Raw genomic sequence first — 13,761 nt, 5'->3', positions numbered from 1 at the left:
ATGTGTTGTGCTGACATTCATGGATAGCAGTCCAGGGATTTTTTTTTTCCAACAGAATAACTGCTGTTCTAACGCAACATGCTCTACAGAGTGCTCGATCATCAAATCTGTCTCCAGTCGAGCACATACGACATCATCGGACGATAACTCAGGAATCATGCACAACCATCATTAACCGTCTGTGTGTTGCCCGACTATGTGCATCAGGCATGGAACTCATCCCACAAGCTGACGTCAGGAACCCGTGCAACACGATGAATGCACGTTTGCCTATTTGTGTTCAACATTCTCGCGGTTACACGGATTATTAATGTATCAGCATTTCACACATCTTCGATTAAAACAACAGTCGATGTCGCAGTAACATTCCTTTATTACAACCGTTTTCGGCTTATGTTAAAGCCATCTTCAGATTTCTTTGGCCCCCTATGGCTGCTGCTGGCGACTACTCGATTGTTCACGTGATATCGCGATCTACACTCTCGTGCTATCACGTGAAGAACCGAGTAGCCACCAGCAGCAGCCATAGGGGGCCTAAGAAATCTGAAGATGGCTTTAACATAAGGCGAAACCGGTAATAATAAACGAATGTTTTGCGATGACGGCTCGAAGAAACCATTCCGAGGTATTCACCGTCAGTCACATTCGGTGGTGGCGCTAACAAATCTCTCCTCTATCCTATCTTTTTATATTCTTCTTAAAAAACAACAAAATCTTATTTATATTTCAACCTTAAATTATTGTCATTTTGAAAAGTATCATTCTTTGTAAATGTTGTAGATAAAACAGAAGAAATGAAAACTGTGAACAGATGAAAAACGAAAATTGTAAGACGTACGACCTGTTTTAAACATCTGGTAACAGGTCCATAATTTGGCAATAAATAAATAAAAAATGTCACCGTGTGGGGTGGCCGCCTGGTTTGAGGTGCCATGTCACGGACTGTGCGGATCCTCCCGTTGGAGGTTCGAGTCCTCCCTCGGGCATGGGTGTGTGTGTGTGTGTGTGTCTGTTTTGTTCTTAGCATAAGTTGGTATAAGTAGTGTGTAAGTCTAGGGACCGATGACCTCAGCAGTTCGTTCCCTTAGGAATTCACACACACTTTTTTTTGCGATGTCAACTATTGTTCTATAGACAATGTTGTCTAAATTTATGATTTCACTTTTCTGTCGCTTACGTTAACCTGTGATCTTGCAAACTGATTCGCTGAAATATGTTACCTAGACAAATGTATTCCAGAGATTTCGTTACACTACATTAATTATTTTTTAGTGCTGCGATTTTTTTTAAAGTCACAGCAGTTACGCCGAGTGCCACGGATATAATGGGTGGAAAAATAATAATTTATCAATTTTAGTGGCTGTTGAGCTACGTGGCTGCAGCTTATAAAGCAATAAATAAACGGTTACAGGTTGATAACTGTAAGCGCAAACACAATCGCGAGTAGTCGAATTAGATGGTTGGTTGTTTGGGGGAAGGAGACCAGACAGCGAGGTCATCGGTCTCATCGGATTAGGGAAGGATGGGGAAGGAAGTCGGCCGTGCCCTTTCAGAGGAACCATCCCGGCATTTGCCTGGAGTGATATAGGGAAATCACGGAAAACCTAAATCAGGATGGCCGGACGCGGGATTGAACCGTCGTCCTCCCGAATGCGAGTCCAGTGTGTTAAACACTGCACCACCTCGCTCGGTGTCGAATTAGATATAAAGCACTTGCTAGAGAGGAAGAACGGTCGGGTCGATATACGGAACAGATCTGAATGACCACAATCTATCCACCCCCTCCCCCCCCCCCCCCACCCACACCCCTCGGCTGTGATTAGTTTGGATTCACCACAGCTGCAAAGTTCCTGCTGTGTAGTCATTTTCAAGTGAGTGTAGCGTAACCATCAAACAGGCAGGTACGGGTTACAAACAAAGCATTCGTCTAGTCGTACACTGGTAACTCCTCCATTTCCGATTCCTTAAAAAATGGAACTTCCATGTATAAAATGTATTGGACGTCATTAAGGGATCTCATTCTCAAACACTGGATGAGTGTACACTGATCTAGTTTCAAGGATAGCTACTTTTTCGTGAATCTCAATGTTTACCACGTCACATCTCCTGAATTGTGTGTCATACAGTGATATAATTTTGTTGTTGTTGTTGTTGTTGTTGCAGCGTGCTGGGCTCGTGCCGGTGCCCGTCTCACTTTGCTGCCCGCCGCCTGAGCGCCGGCGCCGTCTGCCTCTGCGAGTGCTTCGGCGCCCACCACTACTGCCTGCGCCAGCGCCGCGGCAAGGAGTACTTCTCGCAGGCCGACAAGCAGTCAGTACACCCACAGCCTCTCCTCTCTTCTTATATATACTACGGGCCATTAAAATTGATACACCAAGAAGAAATGCAGATGATAAACGGGTATTCATTGGACAAATATATTATACTAGAACTGACACGTGATTACATTTTCACGCAATTTGGGTGCATAGATCCTGAGAAATCAGTACCCGAACAACCACCTCTGGCCGTAATAACGGCGTTGATACGCCTGGGCATTGAGTCAAACAGAGCTTGGATGGCGTGTACAGGTACAGCTGCCCATGCAGCTTCAACACGATACCACAGTTCATCAAGAGTAGTTACTGGCGTATTGTAACGAGCCAGTTGCTCGGCCACCATTGACCACAAGTATTCAGTTGCTGAGAGATCTGGAGAACGTGCCGGCCAGGGCAGCAGTCGAACATTTACTGTATCCAGAAAGGCCCATACAGGACCTGCAACACGCGGTCATGCATTATCCTGCTGAAACGTAGGGTTTCACAGGGATCGAATGAAGGGTAGAGCCACGGGTCGTAACACATCCGAAATATAACGTCCACTGTTCAAATTGCCGTCACTGCGAACAAGAGGTGACCGAGATGTGTAACCAATGGCACCCCATACCATGACGCCGGGTGCTACGCCAGTATGCGATGACGAATACACCCTTCCAATGTGCGTTCACCGCGATGTCGCCAAACGCGGATGCGACCATCATGATGCTGTAAACAGAACCTGGATTCATACGAAAAAATTACGTTCTGCCATTTGTGCTCCCAGGTTCGTCGCAGGCGCTCCTGTCTGTGATGCAGCGTCGAGGGTAACCGAAGCCACGGTCTCCGAGCTGATAGTCCATGCTGCAATCGTCGTCGAACTGTTTGTGAGCATGGTTGTTGTCTTGCAAACGTCCCCATCTGTTGACTCAGGGATCGAGACGAGGCTGTACGATCCGTTACAGCCATGCGGATAAGATGCCTGTTATCTCGACTGCTAGTGATACTAGGCCGTTGGGATCCAGCACGGCGTTGCGTATTACCCTCCTGAACCCACCGATTCCATACTCTGCTAACAGTCATTGGATGTCGACCAACGCGAGCAGCAATCTCGCGATACGATAAACCGCAACCGCGATACGCTACAATCTGACGTTTATCAAAGTCGGAAACGTGATGGTACGCATTTTTCCTCCTTAAACGAGGCGTCACAACAACGTTTCAGCAGGCAACGCCGGTCAGCTGCTGTTTGTGTATGAGAAATCGGTTGGAAACTTTCCTCATGTCAGCATGCTGTAGGTGTCGCCACCGGCGCCAACCTTGTGTGAATGCTCTGAAAAGCTAATCATTTGCATATCACAGCATCTTCTTCCTGTCGGTTAAATTTCGCATCTGTAGCACGTCATCTTCTTGGTGTAGCAATTTTAATGGCCAGTAGTGTAGTTCCTCTGTGTGTTTCTTCTTTATTACTGGTATTGCTCCTGTGATCCACCCAACACACTGCCCACACATCTGAAACCGTATAGAGCCACGAGTTTTGCCGCAAAGGGAAATCGCCAGAGGTACACTTTCGAGCCACATTAATGTAACCGCTGGTTAAAAGTTCGAATAACAACCATTCGTCGCGGAGATCACTGAGAGACGTGCAGGAAGGGTGTCAATGAGGTTCTGGAAGGTACACACAGGGACGTGCAGCATGACAACCCCTGTACCTTGACCAGCTGCGCGAGGTTTCTCGGTTGAGATTCTATGTCGTAAACAGCTCGATTGAAATGGTCCCAAAGATTCTCTATTGGATTTAAATACGGGGAGTTTGGTGGCCAGGGGAGAATGAGTAGCACAGCTCCGCCCATCAGGAAAGCGTTCCAGATAGTTAGCAGCATTCGGCTTTCCACCATCTGGCCGCCGCCTTAACAATAGGAGATAAAAGGACGGGCACCTCAAGTGTAACTTGTTCGTCTAAAGTATAGCGACCCAGCCGCCCCTAATGGTCAGGGAGCGTACCTGCGGAGGCGACCTGACACAGACTAGGCGTGCCCCCTACGCCTCCAATAGGCCTCTCTTTCTGTGATGGAAAACACCTCTATTTGACGCCAACGCATCTATAATCAAGCATGTATTAAGAAAAGAAAGGCACAATTGCGACGATAATAAATGTCCTCTTACCACGAAAATAGGCTAACTCCATTTTCTTTCAGTTTTATGAGCATAATTGGTATAGTTTTTACTTTAGAATGCAAGATACAATTCGCATATCATTATTTTGTAACATCCAATGTAGTGCACCACCACCAATCACGAATTATCAGCAGAGACATGTCCACCATGTGTGAAAAATCAGGAAAAAAAACCTCCGATTATTTTGCCGCAAAATTTACCGATCACGGCAGAATGTTTTAGTTGTCTCAAAAACATCATTGGACTAAAGAAAAAGCGAGAATATAAGCTCCAAAGAAAAAAATCTATATTAAGCAATTTATTTCAACTCGTTGAACAAATTACACGACCTGAGAGCGTGTCTCGCATTCAGTGTTTGCAAATAAACTGTCATGCAAGTGTGTATTACAAACATTTCAGACAACCTTCTACACAATTGGCTCACATGTCAGAAGAAAAAACACATTCATTTTACGTCTGACAACAATAAGCTATAATTCAAGAGAACGTAGCTGACAGGTCCCCTTTTACCAACGCAATGTTATATCATACTAGCGTTTACGAAACAAATCGTGAGAGCCTGTCTCGCCCTGTGTGGGTGGGAGATTTAAATTTCGTTAAAAGATATCGCCACAACGGAAAAAAAGAAACGCCTGCCAAGAATCATTCCGTTGTGCCCTAGCCATCTCCTGTAAGCACTAGGCGGCACGTCGTTGATATCAATTTGAGAGGCTAAGTAATTAAACTGATCATGAGACTCAGTCTGCATGGCTATTTCTTTTTTTTTTAAGTTCGGATTACACTTACCAGGTAGGTCAAATGGGAATCCGTGGAGGGAATACGATGTTCCTTTCAAGGAACACTATTGAGAAATGACATTTGAAGCTGACCGCAGAGGGATTCTACAGTTCACACCATACACTTCAAGTAAGAACTGCGCTATTAAAAAAACCATCATAGTGACTGTGTGTGGTGTCACCGCCAGACACCACACTTGCTAGGTGGTAGCTTTTAAATAGGCCGCGGTCCATTAGTATACGTCGGACCCGCGTGTCGCCACTATCAGTGATTGCAGACCGAGCGCCACCACACGGCAGGTCTAGAGAGACTTACTAGCACTCGCCCCAGTTGTACAGCCGACTTTGCTAGGAAAGGTTCACTGAGAATTACGCTCTCATTTGCCGAGACGATAGTTAGCATAGCCTTCAGCTAAGTCAATTGCTACGACCTAGCAAGGCGCCATTTATCCTTTGCTATGTATCTAATGAAGCATGTGCAGTAACAAGACCAATGTTCGCCAATTGTGGATTAAAGTTAAGTATTCCAGCAGCTACGTACTTTTCTTTATAGCATTCATTACGTATCCTGTTTCAGACCTCACGCCAGCCTGCGTGAGTTAAATGCGTGCCTTTCGGTTACCCGTCACTGTGGATTGGCTGTCTTGCCAGTCCACAACACTGTGTTACCGTCACCGTGCATAAAAAGCGGTCTTCAGTCTACAGGCACACTCATGAGTTGCTGACAGTGTTACGCTTCCGGGTAGAAATGCTGTCTGCGATTTGGAATCAAGTCTATCCATTCTACCACGTACTTGTATCTTATAGACACGCCTTTTAATGATTACAGCCACTGGTGAATCATATTCGTGCCACAGTCATATCTCGAAACGAGTCACCTTTTTCGAACCTATCTGCTGAGGATCCTATACAGCAAAATCTCCAGCTCTATTTTTTAGACAGTCCCTGTGCGTCTTGGTCGTGATCGAACTCACTTCCACAGACCGGTATAAAGTTTCATCTCCCTGCACTGTAGGATGACCATATCCAACAGACTATCAATCACATGAGAGGGTTCCTGTGTTGTCCCTTCGTAAGCAGTTTAATACATTGTTTTTTCTGTTGTAACACACCAAATCAGTGTACACCGTGATACACTTTGTTTTTTCTACCATGACTTAGAGATCCGTGTCAGCTGCTTCTAAACTGTCATTAACACGTTCCAATCCTCTGGCTCTCACACAAAGCTGAACATGGCATGGCATGAACTGTACAGCTACCACAACACAGGCTAGTAGAAATAAAACACAGTGGAGATGTTTGTCATTGACAAAAATGTGGAAGACATCGCAGCATATGGAAACTGAAAGAGCGTGGCATTCTAGAGCTCTTCCAACAGCTATTCGAAGGTGAAGTCCTGTACAGTTAATCTCATCTTCCCCATTGACAGGGTAGCGGATGTCTCGGTGTTCCATTTCGGAAAGCATTGTTGCTTCATTTTGTAGTCCTGTACATGATTACTGTTATGGTGTTGACCATCGCTGGAAGTTGCTGTTCACAACACGCATGGTGTAGTACAAATAAAGAGGTACTGTCACCTTATGGGTGAAAAAAAACATGTGGAGGGCATAGCACCATATGGAAATAGGACCAGTCTGTAGCATTGAGGAACACTACCAAACAACTGTATGGAGGTGATGACCTCTACATTTTATCCCAGGCTGCTCGGCGACAAGTAGCAGATATCCAGTGTTCTCCCTCCATCTCAGCCGAGTGGTGTCAGTCAAGCATTATGCGGTAATCATCAGCATACCCAGTGGATGGTCAGGATGAGAAAGCCACCATTGATATGGAGTGACGTACTATAGTACACACCGCAGTTGATTGCGAGATCAATTTTACCCAGAAGTCGGAGAGAGCTATATCTACCACATTCTGCAACCCTTGTAGAAACAGAGCGAGCTGAGTTAATGCTATAGGATCGTGTTTTGACCACTCGGTGGAAATGGGAACATGTTGTCGTAGCTCCACCACCCGTGTACGATGTGTAAGGTTAGCGCCAAACGAAGCCGCCTCCTGCAACACTACGTAGTATAAAAGACAGTACAAACAGTTATGGTCGTGTCTCTTATTGGCGAAATTAGGAAGACTCAACATCATACAGGTACTGCAGTCTGAAGCAGATCCACGTCCCTCAGGGTCCATTCACACCTATCACCCAAACATTCTATCATCTTTATAATGCACCATCCAACAGCGAAAATTTAAGAACTATAAAAGCTCCGCTAACTTCATCCAATAGATTTTTACCTCATCTCTCTCTTCCAATATATCTAAAACGAATACCGTCTGCATGCCGGCATCGAGCATACGCGGCGATCCTATTAAATATATAGGTATTTATCCATTGGAACAGGTTGCGAGTGATCGACGTCGCTTGCACAGACTGGTGTAAGATTTTATCACCTCTATTGTACGAGAACCATCTCCCACAGGTTATCAGTTGCAGGAGAGGCTCCCTGTTTCGTTGTTTGATACACCACTTTCCCTGCTGTAAAACGCTTTGTACACTGCCATACAGTTTGTTTTCTGCCACGACTTCGACATCTGTGTCAGGTTCTAAACTGACATTAACTAGATATCGCTGGTGTAAATCATGTTGGTGCTGCTAATCCAACAACACATCCACACACTCGGTGATTGAAATAAAAGACAGTCACAACACAGAGGAACTGGAGCGTTTCCAAACAGCTCTCCAAAGGTGACTGACGATCTCTACATTTAAACTCATCATTCACAGTGAGGGATAGCTGATGCCGCTGCGTTCAATTTGATTGATTCCTCATATTGCTGCCATGCACGCGATCACTGTTTCAGTGTTAACCATCCCTGGAAGGTGTTGCCTCCTCCACCAAGACTCTTTCTCCATCTCAAACAAGCGATGTCAGTCGATCATTACGTGACAATCAACAGCGTACCAGTGGATTGTTTGGATGGAAAGGACGCCGCCGATGTACTGTAATAACAATCATCATAGTTGATAGTGCGATCAATTTTAGCCATTTTATCGTAATTTCAACACCGACCAATGATGCGGCAGCATGCGTACCAATTTCTGTATCGTCGCTAAACAGCCTCTTCACTACTTTGCGGGTACCATCGCGAGTGTAAGTAGATGACTGAGCGGTACGTTAATTCATTGTTAATTCTCGAACGTACACACCAAAGTATAACAGACAGCGACCTAGATATCTCTAGCACCTCGATCATAATGCATATCTACGATCTTTCTCTATGTGGATGGGAGTCGCAGCGCATTCTCGCATTCTTAGAATAAAGTTAGGGACCGAAAGATCTCCTCGCATTGTTTCTGACTATTGCTCCGTGCAGCACTGGGACCGATTTAATCTGCAGCTAACCAGAAGTAGACCGCTATATTCCTCGTTTCGAGGAGGAACAGTGCGAACCAAGGCTGTATCTGCTGTCCCACACCCATCCAGGAGCACAAGCTTTCTCCAAAAGCGCGAATGTCGAGGAGGTTAGCGCCCCTTATCGGTGTATAGTAGATATGAGTCTGTTGTTGTGCTATAACTGACGGTTAGGGACACGAAACGAATGGCTTCTATGCATGATGGAGCTCCAGACAGACAGAGTTTGTTGCATTTTACGTAAATCAACTGCGCTATCAATTCTAAAGTATTGTTCTGGTGTCTGGGGTCATTACCAAGAAGGTATTGGAAAAAGAGAGAACGCAAACACATGCACTGCTAAGGGTACAAGGTTCTGCACGTAAAACACACTATAATGTTAGATCGATACCGATTCCGACCTATTAGTCGTATAGAATGTAACGCTGTTACTATCAGAATGTAAGAAATATATTTCCAGCACATGACATACATTCTCCTTGCACATTTCTCTACGATAAACTATGGTGACAAACTGTAAAATGAAAAACTACTTCCATAAAACATCTATTCCTTGTGATACATGTACAGCATAGCTTTGCAGAGGTGTATAGCCCCCACTATTCACATCCCATTATGGTTCAGAAATTATACTATGCTTGCATCAGTCGTATATAAAATGATCTTTAGTAATGGAGAATTCTTCTTAGAAAGAGAGAGACAATCGTATAACAGCCGTGTTTGACATGTGAAATTACACATCATGCCGCCACCTACTCTGTAAACAGGACATCCGTCAAGCAGATGTATACATGGGGATTGTAGTGCCGATTTATGCGACGTACTCCATCCCCCTTGTACCTCATAAACACCTATTGCTAACTTAGAATCATCGCAGTTATTCGACGTGCAAGTGGCCGAAGTGGCGTCAGATCGAAAGACTTGGTCCCGGTGAACGGTCTACCCGACGGGAGGCCCCAGTCACACATTTCCATACCACAGTTATGAAACTGACTACCCGATTTCATGCCCAAGATACAACGCTATCAGCGACTTGTGTGTGTGCCTGTAGACTCAAGACCGCTTTTTATGCACGGTGATGGTAACATAGTCGCTACGATCGTGTTTTTAATAGAGCAGTTCTTCCACGAAATGTATGGTGTTGGTCATAGAATCCCTCTACGGTCAGCTTCAAATGTCGTTTTGTCGTTTCTCAATAGTGTTCCTCGAGAGGAACATCGTCTTCACGGATTCCCATTTGACATACCTGGTGAGTGTAATCCGACTACTGAAAAAAAAATCTTCATCGAAACTGACTTTCATGATCGATTTAATTGCTTAGCCTATTAAATTGATATCAATGACGTGCCGCCTGGAGTGTGCAGGAGATGACTAGGGCACCACGGAATGATTCTTGACAGGTGTTTCTTTTTTTTTTTCATTGCGACGAAATCTTTTAACGAAAATTCAATCTCCCACCTACACAGGGCGAGACATGCTCTCACAATGTATTTCGTAAACGCTAGAATGATATAACATTGCGGTGGTAAAAGGGGACCTGTCATAGTTTACAAACCACCTACGTTCTCTTGAATTATAGCTTGTTATTGTCAGATGTAAAATGAATGTGTTTCTTTTTCTCCGACATGTGCGTCAATGGTGTGAAAGATTGTCTTAAATGTCTGTAATACACACGTGCATGACAGTTTATTTACAGACACTGAATCCAAGAGACGCTCTCAGGGCATGTGATTTGTTCAACAAGCTGAAAGAAATTTCTTTCAGCTTGTTGAACAAATCACATGCCCTGAGAGCGACTACTATATATATACTTATCGCGAATGGACCCAGAAGGATCACGCAAAGCTTTCTGACGTCGTTTCTTCCATACTTCTTTCATTCGTTCTCCATGTTTTCTTTTTCTTTCTTCTGTCCATTTTGTTCCTGGTCTCTTTAGTGCTTCCTTCTCCGACAATACAATCCACTTTTCCACCTTATTTCTAAAAATTTTTCTATCTTTGACATCTTTAAGTTCAATATTTGCTTTTTGTAAATCTAATTTTACTTGGCTAATCCATGGTGTTGTTGATTTGACTTTTTCTATGTAAGTGAGAATTCTGTTGGTGAGTCGTGTGGGGGGAAGTCTAGTGACATATCCATAAAATTTTAATCTTCGCCTTCTTATGTCTGCTGCCAGGTTTGATATAGTTTCTGTGGTTCTTCTTGATTGTATCCGGTATCCTTCTTCTGTTAATTTTGGACCTAAAATCTTTCTCATAATTTTGCGTTCTTCTTTTAGTATTTTTTCTAAATCACATTTTGTGTGGAGTGTGAGCGTTTCACTAGCATATAGTGCTGCTGGCTTAATTACTGCGCAGTAGTGTCTGATTTTTGTGTTCGAGGAGATGCATTTTTTATTGTATATTCCATGTGTCATACCATATGCTCTCTTCATTTTCTGTTGTCTGATCTTCTGTGCAACTTTCTCTCCTCCGGTTGGCTCCAAAATTTCACCTAGGTATTTAAAATGTTTTACTCTATTTATTTTTCCATATTTTGTGTTCAAACTGTGTATATGGAATTTCGTACAGAAAAATTCCGTCTTTTGAAACGAAATTTGTAAACCTACTTTATCCGCGCATCTCTATTTGTTTGGTGGCGATTTCTTCATCATCTGCAAGTATGGTCAAGTCGTCCGTGAATGCTAAACAAGATATCTCCACGTTGTCTTTGGTTCTACCAAGATGGATTGGTTTCCAGTAGGATTGATTTTTTAATTCTTTTTCCCATTCCTTAATGACTTTATCCAGGACTATATTAAACAGAAGTGGAGATAGCCCGTCACCTTGACGTACTCCAGTTTTTATGAGAAAAGGTTCAGAGATTTCTCCCCTGAATTTAACTTTAGATACAGTGTCTGTCAGTGATTCTTTGATAAGCCTTAGTGTTTTGGAGTCAAGTCCAAGTTCCTCTAAAATGTTAAACAAAGATTGCCGGTCAATTGAGTTATAGGCTTTCTTAAAATCTACAAATGTACAAATTATGGGGGCATTTCTAATTGCTTTGTGTTTTAATATTGTCTTTAAATTAAATATTTGTTCTATGCATGAGCGACCGGGGCAGAAGCCTGCTTGATAATCACCAATTTGGCGTTCCAGCTGCTCTTGTGTTCTTTTCAGCAGGCATGTTGAGAGAATTTTGTAGGTGACTTGTAAAAGTGAGATTCCCCTGTAGTTACTGACATTTGTTCTGTCTCCTTTTTTATGTAACGGGTGAATAAGGACACATTTCCAATCCTCTGGTAATTTTTCTGTTTCCCATACTTTTGTTATTATTTTTGTGAGCTCTTGCAACGTCTTTGGTCCTAGGTTTTTTAATAGCTCTGCAACAATGCCATCTTCGCCAGATGTTCTATTATTTTTTAAGTTTTTAATGTGGCATTTGATTTCTTCCTGTGTTGGTGGTAATGAATCCGGTTGAGCGTTGGCACTAATTTCTTTGGGAAACCTTAAACTAGGTTCTGGGCAATTTAGTAGGTTAGAAAAATATTGAGCCAATACTTGACAGTTTTCCTGGTTTGTTAGGGCTAATTTACCATCTGGTTTTCTGAAACATAAATTTTGAGGGATATATCCTCGTATTTTATTTGCGAAAGTTCTGTAGAAGTCTCTTGTATTATAGTTTTGGAAATTTTCTTCTATGGCATCCAGTTGTGCCTTTGTGTACTTCCTTTTTGCTTGCCTAATAGATTTTGAAACCTGTTTTCTAACCTCGTTAAATAAATGTAGACTTTCTTGTGATTTTTTGCTGTTATATTCTTGAAATGCCTTTTTTCTCCTTTCCAATGCATTTTCACAGTCTGAATCCCACCAAGGGTGTTTGAATATCTTTTTCAAGGGAATAGTTTCCTTAGCTATTCGCGTGATTTTAGAATGAAATTCTTCCCATGTGTTTGCCTTTTCCTTCTCCCATTCTTCTTTTACTTTAGATTCTTTAATCTTCTTGGTGTCATATTTCTGTATTTCTGTTTTCTTCTGATGACTTCTTCGTGCTGTAAACTTGATTTTAATTCTAGTTAGGTAATGGTCTGAATCAATGTTTGCTCCTCTGCGTACTTGGACGTCGTAAATTTCTTTTTGTACTGGGTATGAAATCGCCACATGATCTATTTGAAACTCGCCAATTTGTTGTATAGGAGATCTCCATGTCTTTTGTTTTCTTGGACATTTTCTTAGAGGTGTTGACATTATCTTCAGGTTATTCTGCTTACATAGTTCGACGAGCCTTGTACCATTTTTATTGGTAAATTTATGTGCAGGATATTTGCCTACGGTTTTTTGGTGGATTTTCTCTCTACCAATTTGGGCATTAAAATCGCCGAGTAGAACTTTTGTATCATCTTTTGGAATCTTGGCCATTATATTCTCCAAATTTTCCCAGAACTTTTCTGTTTCTATGGGGTTTTTCTTGTTGTCTCCGTTTGTGGGAGCATGAACATTAACCATTGTGTATGTTTTGTTGGCACATTGTAAGCGCATCGTCATTATCCTATTATTTACGGGAGCAACTTCCTTGATGGAGCTGAGCACGCTCTTGTGTATGATAAACGCCATCCCGAGATGGGGGGCTCCTCTTCCGATTCGTTTATCCGTCTTCCTCTTAAAGATGCGATAGTTGCCATAATCTGATGTTTCTTCATCTGTAAAACGTGTCTCCTATAAAGCTAGTATTACTATCTTTTGCTTTTCAAGTTCTGTTGTAAGGTTTAGAAGTTTTCCTGGTTGGATTAATGTATTTATGTTAAAGGTTCCAATGTATGTAGGTGTTTTAAGTGGAAGTTTGCCAGAGAGCTCCGACTTCCTCTGATGTAATCGTGTAAGTCCAGGTTCCCCAGAATCCGAATTCCTGGTTGCCATCTGTTGATGGGTGGATTGGTTACCACCTGGGGTAATGTTATTACTTGCACGAGTCATACTTGCTTGTAATCAAGTTGGTCCAGTGTTTCCACTGGGTGTTTAGAACCAGGGATTGTTAGTTCCTGGCGCATTATGACCAGCCGCACATTGTGTGAACAGACGCTGACCAGGATGCCGATGGTTCCCACTTCAGACGCGTCCTGGATTTGGG

The 13,761-nt window shown here is 42.9% G+C and overlaps 1 protein-coding gene across 1 annotated transcript in view; it reads left to right on the top strand.

Moving 5' to 3' along the window:
- Positions 1–13,761, top strand: part of LOC124803440 — a 1,230,576-nt gene that overhangs the window by 1,196,569 nt on the left and 20,246 nt on the right. The window contains exon 5 of the mRNA XM_047264625.1: positions 2,164–2,310. Within this exon, the coding sequence (XP_047120581.1) occupies positions 2,164–2,310 (147 nt within the window). The remainder of the gene's footprint in view (positions 1–2,163; positions 2,311–13,761) is intronic.

This window comes from Schistocerca piceifrons, chromosome 6 (genome assembly GCF_021461385.2).
Source record: "Schistocerca piceifrons isolate TAMUIC-IGC-003096 chromosome 6, iqSchPice1.1, whole genome shotgun sequence".
Taxonomy (NCBI): Eukaryota; Metazoa; Arthropoda; class Insecta; order Orthoptera; family Acrididae; genus Schistocerca; species Schistocerca piceifrons.
The sequence above is the reverse complement of the archived record's forward strand: the minus strand, read 5'-3'. Positions and strand labels throughout refer to the sequence as shown.